The sequence below is a fragment of the Thalassophryne amazonica genome, chromosome 19, assembly GCF_902500255.1.
Source record: "Thalassophryne amazonica chromosome 19, fThaAma1.1, whole genome shotgun sequence".
Taxonomy (NCBI): Eukaryota; Metazoa; Chordata; class Actinopteri; order Batrachoidiformes; family Batrachoididae; genus Thalassophryne; species Thalassophryne amazonica.
In genome coordinates this window covers 59,112,092-59,130,826 of record NC_047121.1, presented here as the reverse complement: position 1 = coordinate 59,130,826, position 18,735 = coordinate 59,112,092, and the positions used below count along the sequence as shown (strand labels likewise).

The window sequence follows — 18,735 nt, the reverse complement described above, 5'->3', positions numbered from 1 at the left end:
AATGATGGAATTGCATTAGAATGGGAATAACCCTGCTGTGTCTAATGATTTGCGGATGTTCATGCTGGATTACGGTTGCAAATATCAATTTTACTGGCTCTGCAAAGGCGGCGCTGGTAAAACTCAATTTGCGATCATAAAATTCAGCATGAACGTCCGCAAATCATCAGACACAACAGGGTTATTCCCTAATTTAATCATGAGCTCTCCACGAGGCTCCCGCCAGCTTGTCCGGCAAACCTCTCCACCACTCCAGATTCGGGGATGTGAACCTGACTCCCTTTCGATTGGCTGGGAGCGACGTTGGCCATTGCCCTCCCTTCTGAGTGGCGTTTGTCCATCTCTTAAAACCGACTGACTCATGTTCAACTGCTGTTGACATGGAACCCTTCTCTACTCAACAAAGGATCAGATGGTGGAAGCTGAAGGAGGAAGAGTGTTGTGCGAAATTCAGTGAGCAGGTGAGAGAGACACTGGATGGAGGGGAAGCAATTCTGGACAACTGGAAACTATAGTGGTAGGCATCCTTCAGTCTCGAGAGACTATGGAGTTGTGCTCTGGGTGTTGACTCTGGTGCAACGTCGGGTGTGGCTGGACAGGCCAATGCGGGAATGACAGTCTCTCCGGCAGAGAGCACAGATGAAGTCTGTCGCTGGTCTGTCTGCTTGGGCTGCAGCCTTTCTTCTTGCTCTCTTTTCCTCATGCTGCTGAGCCAGTGTGTCTTCAAATGTAGAGAGACCTTTGTGCACAGTCTGTCTCCAGGCTGACTGTTCTAGAGCTGTTTTTTCCCAGTTGTTCTGGTCGATGCTCAAGGCTTTTAGATCCCTTTTGCACACGTCTTTGTAGCATAGCGGAGTTCAGCCTGTGGGACGTTTTTCCTGCACAAGTTCTCCGTACAGGAGGTCTTTAGGCATCCGTCCATCACATCACAACTGGAAAAGTTCTGCATGATGTGGTGAAGGAGACACCTGTGAAGGTACTGGGTGTGACATGTGGACAGCAGAAGGAAGACAAGGAGACTTGGTGATGGAACAAAGATGTTAAGCATAAGGAGAAAGAGGTTGGCAAAAAAGTTTTGGAATAGTTGGAGAGATGAAAGTAGACAGGAGTACAAGGAGATGTGGCAAAGGGTAAGAAAAAGGCTTAAACTAAGCGAGCTGTACAACAAGCTGAACAGTAAGGAGGAGAAAAGCACCTTTGGTTCAGATGGAAACGCGCTTCATAAATGCAGTTCATTTACCAACATAAAGGCATTTCGGTTTTCCCTGTGACTTCACGAACTAGAGAGTAAAAAATAGTAAGAGTAGCGTCAGAGACGGGCCACGGGGTGGCGCTGTGCGGAGAACCAGAGGTAGCCGCGGGGTGGCGCTGTGCGGAAAACCAGAGATGGCCGCGGGGTGGCGCTGTGCGGAGAACTTGAGATGACCGCGGGGTGGCGCTGTGCGGAGAAAGAGTCGCCATTACTCCCTGCTTAGGAACAGGCTCAGGATCACGATCTGGATCCTGGTTGTTGAAACGGACGTCAGGACATTAAAATGTGTTGAAAGACACTACTGTGTGGACGAGAGGAAGACTGGCCCCGGGTTTGATGTGTGCGCACACCGAGGAACGTGGGAAGGCTTTCCGCTGTCCTCCGTGGAATGTGCCTCTGGATCCATGTTCGGAGGTGGGTACGGGATCCGGACCGGGACTGGACTTCATTAGCACAGCTAGCAGTCTTTTGTGTGTCCGAAACGTGCACGATCTCGGGCTCGCGTCGACAGAGAGTGGAAAATGGGTTTGTTGTGGGCGATTTAAGTTCAAGATAAGCAGTTTAATTAGCAGCCTTTTCTGTGGCTAATGTTAGCTAGCCGCTTGTTTTACTGTCAGCTGCTAGGCTAATCTCACTCGGCTAGTACTCCCGAGTCGCATTTGACAAACACACAAATATTTATGGCTTTCTGTCTAAGTGTGGAATGTCAGGTTTGATCGAACCGAACTGTACCGATCCAGAGTTCAGACTCTTTCCAGGGGAAATTAATGACTATTTAGCTGTGGTGTTTTGACGCATTAGCTTTAACAGCTGCTGCTTTTCCTTGGAACTATTGCGAAATATTCAAACCCGACGATCGAAACGCATAAACTGTAGTGTTTACAAACTGACTGTAAATGAGTGATTAATGCACTGAGCAGAACAATAACTCTTTAATTACATATCAGCGAACTGGCGTCAGTGTTACAAACATGACATTTTTTACGACAGTCTTGGCGTCATAGAGTACCGGTGTGACGTCACGATACATGCCTGGCGTGCGACGTTACGCTGACTAACCCATAACAGTGGTTCCACTGTGGCAAGCCGTCTGAACATCTTAAAGTTGACAATCCGTAAATTAGTATCACAGATATCAACAAGATTATTTGTACTAGTCTTATTTTCATTATGACAAGTACAGATTTAAATTTTAAGATATGTATAATGTCATTCTGATTAGTCAAAATAAAATCAGATAACAGTGATGTCACACAAACAGGGCTGTGAAAACTCCGCAGATCCGTTGGATTCCGCGGATTTCATCATGGGGAGGCGGGGCGGGGTGTTAGTAATGTACTCTTTAATAAATTAATGAATTTATTTAGCACACAAACTCAACAATAATCATGAACATCACTGAGTTTTTAAAATACTTATCGCAAAGCGTTGTCTTTTTTTACGACATCATGTAAGTTTTATAAGTCCACGGACACTGATCTGTGTGTCACAGATACAAATCAGTTTCCTCGGATCCGCGGAGTTTCGCTGAGGAAAAATGACACTCAAAGCGTAGTTGTTACGACAGTTGTCATAAAGTAGGGCTGGTTGGTTGCTGCGGCGATGCTGTGTGGCTCCTGTGCGACGCCACAGCTAAACTTGGAATGTGGACATCCCAAACTTTTAGAGCTTTCAAGTTTTAAAAGAAGAATTGTGCAGCATGTCTGTGTCACGGACCAACGTCGCACAGAGAGAAGATGGCGAGAAAGACTGTTTGAAAAAGTCTTATAAGGACAAGAATCCGAGGAATCGTTGGTGGCTTCATCAACACACCTGAAAGATAAAAGAAATGGGAAAAGTGACCTGTGCCCTCTCAGGAAAACATGGTAAGAATTTTTATCTCCCTGGAAAATAAACATTCTGCTGTTCAAACAGGATTTTAGACAAGATTATGTGACTTTTTTCACTAATCTAGACTTTCTTTCATTGTAAAAAAAGACATTGTGGCTTTGAATGGCTTTAGACTGCATGAATTTACACAAGAATATAACTGACTTTTTACTATAAGGTATGTTATTAATATTTTACCATGATTTTCCAAATATTCTACAAGCTTTAGCTGTGGTTTTTGAAGTCTTCTAATTGTTCTGAGTTAATGCATAATTTGGTTTACAATTAAAAGGAAAAGCATTCCAGGTCCTACTTCCACGTCATATTCTGTTATTTCAACATCATCATTGACAGGTCAAATAAAAGGTTGAATATAGGATCATTTAAATATCCACTAATTTTGAGATTTGTTCTTCCAGGAGGTGCTGTAAAAGTATCATTAGATAAAAATTTAATTCTGGGGACCCACAGGGCCCTAGACCCCGGCTCCTGGGGTGCTGAACCCCCCCCCCAACCCCCTGCAAATTTTCTTTGGATTTCACAATTTTCATTTCACAGCCCTGCACAAAACAAAACATGACTCATTATACATCCTAAAGTCTTGTGTGTGTGTGTGTGTGTGTGTGTGTGTGTGTGTGTGTGTGTGTGTGTGTGTGTGTGTGTGTGTGTGTGTGTGTGTGTGTGTGTGTGTGTGTGTATCTATCTATCTATATATATATATAAAATACATTATACAAAAAAATTAATGTTTGAGTGCAATGACGAATACTTCCTGAGGTGATAGATGAAATGTTCCATTCAACAAGGCAAACATTCATTATTTGTTTTATATAACGCCTAAAATAGATCCTTGTCATTTGATATTTTATTAATTTCTAAACAAGAGAAAAGGGACTTACATTTTGGTGTGCATCACTGGTTCTTTGAGGTCAAGAGGTTTCAAACAGTCCAACACGAACTATAATAGTAATTCAGTCCAAAATTGTTCTCTGTCAACTTGCAAAAACAGTCAGTTGGTTCAAAAATAAGTTTGACCATGTAGTCTGTACTTGATGCCGTGCGTTGACTTCTTTGTGTACAGACTGCCATCTGCTTTCCAGTCCAGTGAAAAATCGTGACAGAAATTTATCAAGCTCTTCATCTAACAGTGCTTGTGTTTTAGCTAGAGACATCCCAGAGAATACTGAAAATGCCTCCAGATGGCTTATGGCGTACTGGATCGTCAATAAGCTTGTTTAAATCGTTGTCTGTCACCAAAACAAACCCCATCATATTTGTTTTTAAGCTAAGCACCGTTGCCGCAGTGGTGAGAGCGTGTGGCGTGCATTAGCACAAAACATATAGAACCGAAATTGCATGCTAAATAGAACCAAAATTGCACTGTAAGTAGAACAGAATGGCAAATGGTATTACATGACATACAAACCACCAATCACATAACAAGGATCTTATTAGGTGTTATATATATGCGTGACAGAGCCACATTATGATTGGTCGAAAATGAGAGTGGGACTCAAACACTTCTCATCTCTGATCACAAATGTGTTGAGTGAGTCACTGTGAATGCATCAGACTTTCCCGCTTGTGATTGAAAAATTCATCTCAGATATCTGTGTGGGAATTGCTTTTAACCAACCAAAGGTAAGCCTTCACATTAAGACCGTCATGAGAACCGACGCTTCTGTACCAAGTCAAAATCAAACTCTGCAAATGTAATGACACAAGTTTTTCTACTGTCTGTAGTACTGTCTGTAACAGACGACACAGGTTTGATACAACTTTTGTTAAATTCCAAGCATGGAAACGCACTATTGCTGTAAGAACCACGGTCTCACCGCCTGATAGGTCTGCATTAGCTGAGTTAAAATATATGAACTACTGCTTTGTACTGATTCGCTTACGCTGGAGTCAAGAGGGCGCTATCCATGATCTAGCGTTCTCATTGGTAAATAAAAATGAGTGCTAGCGATTAGATAAAAGTCACAGAGTAGTTTAGATCGGTCTCTTTTAAATGCTGAAGCTGTAAAGCTGTTAAATACTTTTATTACTTGAAGCGTCTGCTCAGCCGATCATCGTGGGTGGGCAGAGGCAGCTTGAACGCATCATTTTAATGAGAAAGCTCAAGAAATTCCACTGATGTGTAGCTGGATGACGATTGTTAGAACATGAAATAAACATGGGATTCAAGCGATAAGCTGTGCTTGTGATTCCACATTGGAGCTCAGCTGAAACAGAAGAAGCCGGAAGTCAGAATATGCCTTTTTATCATGTCAGACTTTTGAACCAATAGAAGATGAGGAATCTGAAACAGGCTGCTGGCAGATCTGGAATCAGTTCTCAGAGTGAGTCACTAAATGTAAATAACTGACCTCTGGGAGTGGAAATTTTCATCATCATTATCTTCAATGTTCTTCAAATGATTTAAGAAAATGTAAAATTCTAAGAATCATCAATTTTAACATCTGTGTTTCTTTCGCATGGCATTTAGAAAGTTTTTTCTGTATTTTTTTAGAACAGTTATAATAAAAACAGGAAAGCAGGAAGTCCGCTACAGATTGCAGATGACATTTGTTTTGCACTGATGGATAATGATTTGGAATAAACCTGCTGTTGCCACTGTGATTTACAGGTCAAGTATCACAATTCATTAATTGTGCTGTGACAGCTAAATTTGTGAATTAGTTTGTTTTATTTTTTATGTGAAGTTATTGTGCAGATTTGTCATGTATTTATTTCTATCTCTATCATCATCACCACCACAACCTTAATCAGTCATTATCATCACCATCATCATCACCACCACAACCTTAATCAGTCATTATCATCACCATCATCATCACCACCACAACCTTAATCAGTCATTATCATCACCATCATCATCACCACCACAACCTTAATCAGTCATTATCATCACCATCATCATCACCACCACAACCTTAATCAGTCAGTATCATCACCATCATCATCACCACCACAACCTTAATCAGTCATTATCATCACCATCATCATCACCACCACAACCTTAATCAGTCATTATCATCACCATCATCATCACCACCACAACCTTAATCAGTCATTATCATCACCATCATCATCACCACCACAACCTTAATCAGTCATTATCATCACCATCATCATCACCACAACCTTAATCACAGTCATCACCATCATCACAACCTTAATCAGTCATTATCATCACCATCATCATCACCACTACAACCTTAATCAGTCATTATCATCACCATCATCACAACTGTAATCAGTCACCATTATCATCACCATCATCACAACTGTAATCAGTCACCATTATCATCACCATCATCACAACTGTAATCAGTCACCATCATCACCCATCATAATTACCAGCATCACAACTGTAATCAGTCACCATTATCATCACCAGCATCACAACTGTAATCAGTCACCATCATCACCCATCATAATTACCAGCATCACAACTGTAATCAGTCACCATTATCATCACCATCATCACAACCTTAATCAGTCATTATCACAACCATAATCAGTCACCATCATCACCCATCATAATTACCATCATCACAACCGTAATCAGTCACCATCATCACCCATCATAATTACCATCATCACAACCGTAATCAGTCACCATCATCACCCATCATAATTACCATCATCACAACCGTAATCAGTCACCATCATCGCCCATCATAATTACCATCATCACAACCGTAATCAGTCACCATCATCGCCCATCATAATTACCATCATCACAACCGTAATCAGTCACCATCATCGCCCATCATAATTACCATCATCACAACCGTAATCAGTCACCATCATCGCCCATCATAATTACCATCATCACAACCGTAATCAGTCACCATCATCACCCATCATAATTACCATCATCACAACTGTAATCAGTCACCATCATCATCACCATCATCACAACCGTAATCAGTCATTATCATCACCATCATCACAACCTTAATCAGTCATTATCACAACCGTAATCAGTCACCATCATCATCACCATCATCACAACCTTAATCAGTCATTATCACAACCGTAATCAGTCACCATCATCATCACCATCAACACAACCGTAATCAGTCACCATCATCATCACCATCAACACAACCGTAATCAGTCACCATCATCATCACCATCAACACAACCGTAATCAGTCACCATCATCATCACCATCATCACAACCGTAATCAGTCACCATCATCACCATCATCACAACCTTAATCAGTCATTATCATCACCATCATCACAACCTTAATCAGTCACCATCATCATTACATCATCCCCATCACCATAACCTATAATCATCATGATAACCTTCATAATCATCACCATCATCGCAACCTTAATCACAGTCACATCATCATCCTCACAACCTTAATCACAGTCACATCATCATCCTCACAACCTTAATCACAGTCAGCATCAACACCATCACCATAACCTTTATCATCACCATCATCGTGACCTTAATCATTCACCATCATCACCATAACCTTCATAATAGTCACCATCATCACAACAATAATCAGTCACCACCATCATCACAACCTTAATTACAGTCACCATCATCATCACCCATCATCACAGTCAGCGTCATCACCATAACCTTCATCATCACCGTCATCGCAACCCTAATCAGTCACCATCATCATCACCCATCATCACAGTCACCATCATCATCACCCATCATCACCATCATCATCATAACCTTCATCGTCATTGCAACCTTAATCAGTCACCATCATCATCACCCATCATCACAGTCACCATCATCACCATAACCTTTATCGTCATCACAACCTTAATCAGTCATCATCATCGCAACCCTAATCACAGTCACCATCATCATCACCCTTCATCACAGTCACCATCATCACCATAACCTTCATCATCATTACAACCTTAATCACAGTCATCATCATCACCATAACCTTCATCATCATCACAACCTTAATCAGTCATCATCATCACCATAACCTTCATCATCATTACAACCTTCATCAAAGCCATCATCATCACCATCACCTTCATCATCATTACAACCTTCATCACAGCCATCATCATCACCATCACCTTCATCATCATTACAACCTTCATCACAGCCATCATCATCACCATCACCTTCATCATCATTACAACCTTCATCACAGCCATCATCATCACCATCACCTTCATCATCATTACAACATTCATCACAGCCATCATCATCACCATCACCTTCATCATCATCACATGCACCATCATCACGACCTTAATCACAGTCACCATCATCATCACACATCGCGTGCACCATCATCACGACCTTAATCAGTCACCATCATCATCACACATCATCGCGTGCACCATCATCACGACCTTAATCACAGTCACCATCATCATCACACATCATCGCGTGCACCATCATCACGACCTTAATCACAGTCACCATCATCACACATCATCGCGTGCACCATCATCATGACCTTAATCACAGTCACCATCATCATCACACATCATCGCGTGCACCATCATCACGACCTTAATCACAGTCACCATCATCATCACACATCATCACGACCTTAATCACAGTCACCATCATCATCACACATCATCACGACCTTAATCACAGTCACCATCATCATCACACATCATCACGTGCACCATCATCACGACCTTAATCACAGTCACCATCATCATCACACATCACGTGCACCATCATCACGACCTTAATCACAGTCACCATCATCATCACACACCACGTGCACCATCATCACGACCTTAATCAGTCACCATCATCATCACGACCTTAATCAGTCACCATCATCATCACACATCACGTGCACCATCATCATCACACATCACGTGCACCATCATCATCACACATCATCACGTGCACCATCATCACAACCTTAATCAGTCACCATCATCATCATCATCACGACCTTAATCAGTCACCATTATCATCATCACCGTCACCATAGCCTTCATAATCATCACCATCTTAGTCATCATCACCATCATAACCTTCATCATCACCATAACCATCATCACCTCACCATCATCACAACCTTAGTCATGACTATCACCATAACCTTAAAGTCATCATCATCACATCACCATAACCTTCATAATCAGTGTAGAAGGATCCCAATTCAAACCCCACCCCTGCCACTTTCCTCTATGTAATGTGGAGTTGCGTCAGGAAGAGCATCCAGTGTAAAACTTGTGCCAATTCCACCGCAGATCCACCTCGGATTTGCTGTTGCGACCCCGAGTGCAAAGCAAGGGAGCAGCCGAAGGGACTTACATTTAAATACCTTGGAAAAAATTCCAAGGTATTTAGGCTTCTATGGCAAAGTCCCTGCCACACCTTGATGAGTTAGCCGGCATATGTTGACAGTATTAAAGATGCTGGCATCCCCCCACCACCACCATCACGACTTTTGGACGCATATATAACGTATTCATAACCAATTGGACGTATACAGATGTATTCTTAACTTATATATAATGTTTCAAAGAATTTACACCAATGACTGCGTATCGTGTCGCTGGTGTCCGCAACATACGCCCAACAATAGTTCCACTTACACAAAGTGTGCGGCAGCACGTGGCAGTCGCACAACAGCACCTTGAAACTTGCACACAATCTGGCATGCCACTGAGTAAACATGTCGTAAACTCTGCATGCCAGTGCGCAAAGAAAATTTTGAAATGTTCAAAACTTCTGGCATGCATTAATTTTGTGAACTAAAGGTCAAAAGGTCACATTCTTTCTACACACTCTTTCATTGCTTACATACTCATGACTGACATAGTAGAAAAATGAGTATTGTCACACTTTCAGAATGTGTTTTTCACTTGATACAGAAGCTTCGGTTCTGGTGGCATCTTTTGATTTGAAGACTTCCTAATTTCCAGACAGAAACACTTGCTAACTTTTGCAGTCAGAAGCGGGAACGGCTGGCTCAACTGCCACGACTCACGTAGTGGAGATTAGAAAATCTCCCATTCACTATATCGACCAAGCAGAATACAGCTCTGTCGCGCACGCACACACACACACACACACACACACACACTCGTGACTTGTAAATGATCATGTTGCAATCCCCTGACTTGGCTTTAAAAGTGTTTAGTTTTTTTTTTTTGGTTTTTTTTGTATGAACAATTTTCAATTTGTCCAATTACTTACAGGTCCTGAAAATGTAGATACTCGTAGAAATGACTGCAGATTCTAAATGGCCAATGTGATCATTTAATTAAACCCCTTGAGTTAAAGTAGACATTACAATCACATCTCAGTTGTTTCATTTCAATGTTGTCATGGTGTACAGAGGGAAAATTGTCATTCTAATCCAATTACATTTGTTCCGCAAATTTGATTGGTTAATTGTGTGAGATTTCCGACCATAAAATATAGCATTGACGGTGGCAAAATATTAGACTGTTTCGCATTTAATGTATTACTCTGCGCCCTGATTGCGTTGTTAGGCAGATGTCAATAATGGCGCTGAGAGTGAGAGAAACTGGTGGAGCGACGATGATGCAGAAATGGGTGAATTTAATTTATCATACTAAAGTATTGATGTGGATTCTGATGCAGAATTACTCAATGCAGTTGACAAGGTGGAGGAATCTATGGATCTGCTCACAGAATTTCCAGTTTGGCATGAAGACGGTGTTGCTATGGCAAGCTTTGCCGACCAATGTAAATATTGCAATTACTGCTGTGATAACTGATAAATACAATACTAACGGCGACTATTTGACGACTTGGGGCCAGGAATCTAGCAGCATTTCCCTAAAACTACAGTCTGCGTAACAGTTTTATCGAACTGTATTATTATGCGGGTTTAGATGTAGCCTTCAGTGGTGAAGGGGTCTTTTGCTGAAAACATGGATCCAGGTCGAATTCCTTACAGAAAAATAAACTGTGCAAACGATGGAATTGGGAATAACCCCCTGTTGTGTCTGATGATTTGCCGATGTTGATGCTGGATTTTACGGTCGCAAATTGAGTTTTACCGGCGGTGTCTTGTTTGTTGTAAGTTGCTTCAAGTGCTGTATGTTTTAAATGTTTCAAGAATGCCTATTCTGCCTTTATCTTTCCCTAACTGTCAATTCTGTGTCTCGCAGGCAACTGATAAAAGCAAATGCAGGCTGTTCTGTCCAGCCTTCTTGATGAGTTTGGATTGAAATGTAAACAGAACTGGACAAGGATTCACCATTAACCAGGGAAAACCACTATGTGTGTGCCTCATCACCAGTGACCAGCAAAACTGGAATGATATCTTGACCTTTTCTTTCTTGGATGTGACCAAGTTGGCAATGAGTGGGGTGATATAATGGCCAGGAACAAAGATGCTCGGCCCCCAACATTTGCCGTTAGTGTGGTTGGCCTCTCAGGAACAGAGAAGGAGAAAGGAAACTGTGGCGTAGGAAAGTCTTGCTTGTGCAACCGGTATGTGCGCCCTGAAGCTGATAGCTACTATCCGGAGCACACCTCAGTGCTCAGCACAATAGACTTTGGAGGCCGCGTGGTTAACAATGACCACTTTCTGTATTGGGGGGATGTGTCCCATGGAGGAGATGAGGGCTTGGACTGTAAAATCCAAGTGATTGAACAGACAGAGTTCATTGACGACCAGACCTTTCTTCCACATCGTAGTACTAACTTGCAGCCCTACACAAAGCGAGCGGCAGCGACCAAGATCCAGTCAGCGGAGAAGCTAATGTATATTTGTACAGACCAGCTGGGCTTGGAGCAGGACTTTGACCAGAAACAGATGCCTGATGGGAAGCTAAATATAGATGGGTTTGTGCTTTGCATTGATGTCAGCAAGGGTTGTAACAGGAAGTTTGATGACCAAATGAAGTTTGTTAGCAGCCTATACTCCCAGATTGCCAAATCAAAGAAGCCCATTGTTGTTGCTGCCACCAAGTGTGACGAGTGTGTGGACCAACACCTTAGGGACCTGCAGTCCTTTATTACTAGCAAGAAGAATTTGCTGCTCATTGAGACATCGGCACGCTCCAACATCAATGTGGATGTTTGTTTCAATGCCCTAATCCAGCAGCTGGATAAGACCAAAGGGAAGCCAAAAACCGTGCAATACCTTGAAGCCTACAAAATGCAGCAGCAGGTGGTTGTCTCAGTGACTGATAAATTTGAGAAACTGATGATGCAGACAGTGAGAGATTACCATACTACATGGAAAATGGTGATGAATACTTTAAAGGGCCAATCTGACTATGAGATGTTCATCACATTGGAGGGTTCGAAGAAAGCTCGCAACATGTTCAACAAACACACTACACAGTTGAAGCGGGAGCATATTAAACGGAAGAGGGAAGAATATCTAACGGCACTGCCAAAAGCTCTAAACAACCTCCTCAATAGCCTGGAAGAGATCGAGCACATCACTTGGCCTGAGGCACAGAGTTTGATGAAGAACTTACCTGATTTCCAGTACTGGTTTGTGGTTCTGGACAATATACCATGGGATGAGACAGACTACATTGACGCTATTGACCGTAGAATCCCTTTTGACCTTCTTGATACAGCAGATGGTGAGAGAATTTACCAGAACCATGTCCAGCACCTGCTGTTAGAGAAAAGGAGAGCTGAGATGAAAGAGAGGTTTAAGAAGACACTGGAAAGGGTTCATTTTATCAGTCCAGGGCAGCCTTGGGAGGAGGTCATGTGCTTTATAATGGAGGATGAGGCTTACAAATACATCACAGAATTGGACAGGAGGGATGTTTACTGTAAACATCAGCAAGAAATTGTTGAAAGGGCGAAAGAAGAATTTCAAGAGATGCTTTTTGAGCATGCTGAGCTCTTCTATGACTTGGATTTAAATGCTACCCCCAGTGGCGACAAGATGAGTGAAATTCACAGCGTGCTGAATGAAGAGCCCAGATACAGAGCACTTCAGAAACTTGCACCAGATCGAGAGTCACTTCTCCTCAAACACATTGGCTTTGTGTACCATCCCACCAAAGAGACTTGCCTGAGTGGGCAGAGCTGTGTGGATCTAAAAGTGGAGCATGTTTTAGCAAACAGGTTGGTACAGCTGGATCATGGACGCTCTAATCTCTATTACAACTATGCCAACCTTGAAAAAATCAACCTTTGCCTCCTGGGAAGGGAGGGTCTTGCACAGGAACTGGCCAATGAAATCCGAGCGCAGTCAACAGATGATGAGTATGCCTTAGATGGTAAAATTTATGAACTAGAGCTTCTTCCTGTGGATGTCAACTCCACGCTGCTCTTCAGCCACACCTGGATCTCATCTTTCAAGCCTCACGGATGCTTCTGTGTGTTCAATTCCATTGAATCCCTTAATTGTATTGGTGATTGTATCAGCCGAATCAGAGCAGAGGTAGCACAAACCAAGAGTGAGAGGTTTGCTCCATCACTGACCTTCATTCTAATCCTGGCCAATCAGAGAGACAGCGTCTGTAAAAATATCCCAATCCTGAAGCATCAAGGCCAACAGCTGGCAAATAAACTCCAGTGCACCTTTGTTGATATTCCCTCAGGGAACTTTCCACGTAAATTCACAGAGTTCCAAATTAAGCAGGGCCTCCGAGCTGTGCTTGAAGGACTCAAGCATAACTATGATGTCTTGACCCCGCTGCCCTTGATCAAAGACATGTCAGAAACTGATCTTAGGATAGTCATGTGCGCCATGTGTTGGGATCCTTTCAGCGTTGACCTCATCCTTTCTCCTTTTCTAGATTCACATTGCTGCAGTGCAGGGCAGCCAGGTCAGAGCAACACCCTGATACTGGACAAAATTATTGGTGACAGCCGGAGGAGGATCCAGGTGACTGTCTTCTCATACCACTCTGCAATTGGCGTCCGCAAGGATGAACTAGTGCATGGCTACATTTTGGTGTACTCTGCCAAGCGCAAGGCTTCTATGGCAACCCTGCGAGCATTCCTAGCTGAGGTCCAGGATGTGATTCCTGTACAAATGGTGGCAATCACAGACAGTCAGGCAGACTTTTTTGAGAATGATGCTATCAAGGAGTTGATGACTGAAGGAGAACACATCGCCACAGAGATTGGTGCCAAGTTTACTGCGCTGTACTCACTGTCACAATATCACCGACAGACGGAGGTATTTACGCCATTCTTCAATGATGTATTGGAGAAGAAGTCAAACATTGAGAGTTCTTTTCTGTTTGACACCTCTTCAAGGGAATGTGTGACTGGTGCCAGTGAAGATGTTTTCCCAACCTCACCTCACAGCCATTCCCTTGCCTACAACACTTACTATCCTGACTCAGATGATGATAATGAAGCCCCTCCTCCCTACAGTCCAATAGGTGATGACGTCCAGCTTCTTCCTACACCAAATGAACGCTCCAAGTATCGCATTGATCTAGAGGGCAATGAATACCCAGTCCATAGCACGCCTGTTGGAGAACACGAACGCAACCATAAAGTGCCTCCACCAGTCCGGCCCAAACCAGTGCTGAACAGGCCTGGTGTAAAAAAGCTGGATCCCAACCTGCTCAAAACCATTGAGGCTGGCATGAGAAGCAACCGCAGAATGCTGCGTGGCCCAGTGATGCATAGTGAGGATGTGGAGGCCTCAGACAACTACGCGGACCCTGTGGACACACTTCTAAAGTCCAAGGGCTTTAACAGTGATGATATCTATGCTGTGCCTGATGATGCACATAGCCACCTGGTCAAAATCAGGGACTCCTTTGGGGGGTTGTACACTCATCATGGAGGAGGAGGCAAGGAAGAAAATGGATTTGACCGTAAGTCCCAGGTTGGACGACGGCCATCAAAATATAAACATCGTTCTAAATCCTTTTTAGTAGGACAAAGGCCTACCAGAGACGCTTCCACTCAGACAGTGATGGGGAGGAATCTGGACCTGCTACACAGAAAAAGAAAAAGGGGAGGGCTCACAGAGGCAGTGAGGAAGATCCATTGTTGTCCCCTGCTGACCCTTGGAAAGGTGGGATAGATAATCCAGCCATCACTTCAGACCCAGAGCAGGATGACAAGAAGATGAAAAAGAAAAAGATGCCCAAGATGTCAAAGGAAGTGAAGAAGGTGAGTCTTATCTGTTACAAATCAGTTTAGTTCTGTAGGCTACGTCTACAGCACCACATCAGAAATGGTAGAGGTTGTACTGAAAATGCAAAAAATAAATAAATAAATAAACACCACATCAGACAAGGTAGAGGTTAAACGGAAAATGCAAAAACAAACAAACAAAAAAAAAAAACAAACGAAACCCCACAGGGATTCTTAGATTTAGTTTGATTTCCTTTTCATTGCAGACAGTAACAACTCAAGATATTTTTCAGGCTTTGTGTGGTCACTGTCATTTCATTTGTTAATCTAAATTCCTGCCTTTCAGGCCTGCAGCACATTCCAAAAAATGTTGGGATGCTAAAGTATTTACCACTTCGTAATGTTGACATTCCTTCTCACAACACTTACAAAAACCTCTTGGCGTTGATGATACCAAGCAATGAAGCATTTCAGTTGTTATTTTGTCCAGTTCTTCTTGCAAATATATCTTAAGATGTGCAACAGTACGGTGTCTTCACTGTTGGAGTTTTTATTTCAAAACTTTCCTCCCATTCTTTATTAGGGACAGATCTTGACTGGAGGCAGGCCAGTCAGTACCCACCCCTCTTCTTCTGTAGCTATACCTTTGCAGTGTGTGCAGAATGTGGTTTTGCATTGTCCTGTTGAAAAATGCATGGACGTCCCTGGAAAAGCTGCCTTCTTGAAATCAGCTTATGTTGCTCTAAAATCTCAATGTACTTTTCTGCATTAATGCTGTCATCACAGAAGTGTAAATTACCTTAACCAAGGGCACTGACATGACCCCAGACCATGACAGGCTCTGGCTTTTGGACTTTTGCTGCCTTTAATGATGTTGTTTCAGTGAGTTCATAGAAATCTCACTGTGCAGGACATGATCGTGATTAATAATACGTTTAGCCATCCAAAGGACATGTTTGTCCCAAAGCAATTTCAGATCACTCTGTAATTATGGAGCAGACCTTAACAATATTAATCAGACAGTTTGTCCTTCACAGTCAGACAATTAAACCAGCAAACTAATGAGAATTTAGCAAACGCTACAATGTATGACAGGTGTGCTGTACAAAGATTTGGAGACAGGGAAGGAATTAATTTTCCACAGCAAACAGATTGTCTCTTGGACCCTTTTAACAATTGACCCAGTGTTTATGTCAAATTTAAGCTGTGAGTCAAATATGGTGCTCAAGTACTACTAAGAGTCCACAATTTCAATGTCCTTTCCACAAGTGATACTGGCTGAGGAATTAGTGAGGTCTTCCATGCTTGTCCAACTGGAAGGAGACCCTGGGGAAGACCCAGGACATGCTGGAGGGATTATATTTCCCAGATGGCTTGGGAGCACCTCAAGATCCCCCTGGAAGAGTGAGAGGACTTGGCTGAGGATACGGAAGTATGAATTGCTTGGTTGACTGCCACTGCGACCCGGATAAGTGGATAAGAAAATGAATGAATGAATAAACTTCCTTTAAAAATAAGTAAACATTTTATTCAGTAAGTAAAAATTCACAGCTACAGTCACATAATTCACATATAAGGTGAACAACAGGGGTCCGAAAATAAACCTCTGCAGTACACCACGTTCCTTTTTCTGAAGCCGTGGGAATATTGTTTACTTCTAAAAATTGACTTCTATCAGACAAATAAGATTCAAACCATGAAACACCAGAGGTACTTAAACCAAGTTCTTTGACTTTGGTAGCCAAAATAGCATGATCCATGGTGTTAAATGCATTCTGCTTTCTTGGGAAAACACTAGTGAAAAGACCATTGTTCGTGGTGAATCTTATTGTATCTGTGAGATCAAACAAAGCGGAATTGGTAAGAACCCAGGCCGAAAACCAGATACAGATTTATAAATAATTTAATATGAGATAATCATATAATTCTACAGTGAATCCAGAAAGTATTGACAGCACTTAATGTTTTACACATTTTTTTATGTTACAGCCTTATTCCAAAATGGATGAAATTCTTTTTCTTTTTTCTTAGATTTTTGCAGATTTATTAAAAACTAAAGAACTAAGAAATCACATGTTCATAAATATTCACAGCCTTTACCATGAAGTTCAAATTGAGCTCAGGTACATCCTGTTTCCACTGATCATCCTTGAGATGTTTCAACAGCTTAATTGGGCAGCGCAGTCTTGTTTGAGGGTGGGTGCTAAAGGGTTAAAATATGACACAATAATCCTACATCCAGGACAGCCTTCATCTGTCCCCATCAGAAACATGGCACTTTCTCAGACTTTTTGGGCAAATTACATGGCAAACAAAGTGAAAATGCAAAGAAAAAGTGATGATGTGGTGGAAAGCTGACATGTTGTAGTTTGTTTATGACCCGGAGCTCAAACATATCGAGGCGGTTGTGCAGGCGAGAGAACGCAGCTACTCTGTCGAGGTGTGTTGGCTAAAACTTACCGACACAACCTCTCCCATTTGCCTTGTCTTCTCTTCCCCACTGGGAACCGAAAAAACTGCACTAAATATCGGACGGGAAATCAGCCGGTTAGAGTGAGCGTAGCCATATAATAATACAACTTATAACACCATATTACTGTTTCTTTTTCAAATATGTAAACCAGAGGTGGTTTCGCTAAGACTACAAGGGAAGCCCAGCTTCCCCTAAAATGTCAAAAAAATTCAATGGTCAAATATGTATAGTTTATCATTTCACTGACTACAAATGCATTGGAACACGTTCATCTTGAAGACGAGTTCGTTCAGAATCAGCTACTTCTCACAAATTGATTTATTTTGTTAACTTCTCATAAATCTTTTTCCTCATTCGGCATGTGGTCAGTGCATTTTCCTCTAGAAGCTGAGCGTCCATTTACTTCAATGTGACTGCCTTGAAAGGTTTTTCTCATTGCCACAAAACGTGAAGATCATTGGATAAAGCCACGATTTTGTCCCACCCCCAGACGCCACCATGCGCTGTGTCTCTGGTGGTGAATGGAGCTGTGGGCAGGCCTGGACAATGGTGTTCTGCACAATGATTGGATGATCAGCCGAAAGGCTGAATCCTGTTTTGATTGACAACTATAGGAATGAGAATTAGTTTACACATTTTTGCGTATTCATGCATTTTTAAATTTATGCCAAAGTGTTTTGCGTGCGCTATAAATCAGTCTGTTTTAAAGGTGCACAGAGAAGCACACTGGATTAGACGACCTTATGTGAGAAGATCTCGGTGAAGTACTCCCTGCTTCGTTCTTCAGTAAGTGTTTAAACGTCGTCGCACGTTAATTAAAGTCTCGCTTCACAACACAGCATCAAAGTATTCATAATTATAACTCCATCCAGACATATGTGGTAATAATTAGCGGTTGCTGGTGCATTTATTCATGAAAATTAGTGACGGAGAAAATGAAGCGTTTTGAAACACTGAATCAATATGAAGCAATGAGTCAGTGTTTTGAAGCTTTGATATAATTACATATGGCTACATCTGCTGGCCAGTCTTTAAAATAACATTTGCATGGAACAATGTTATCAAACAGTCAGACTCTGTTATGTATGTTTAATAATAAAG

General features: G+C 42.1%; 1 protein-coding gene across 1 annotated transcript in view; it reads left to right on the top strand.

Moving 5' to 3' along the window:
- The window catches only part of LOC117532159 (rho GTPase-activating protein 5-like), a 37,881-nt gene that overhangs the window by 9,823 nt on the left and 9,323 nt on the right, over nucleotides 1–18,735 (top strand). Inside the window, 2 exon segments of the mRNA XM_034195453.1 lie at nucleotides 11,252–14,944; nucleotides 14,947–15,197. Coding sequence (XP_034051344.1) covers nucleotides 11,461–14,944; nucleotides 14,947–15,197 — 3,735 coding nt within the window. The 5' untranslated portion in view covers nucleotides 11,252–11,460.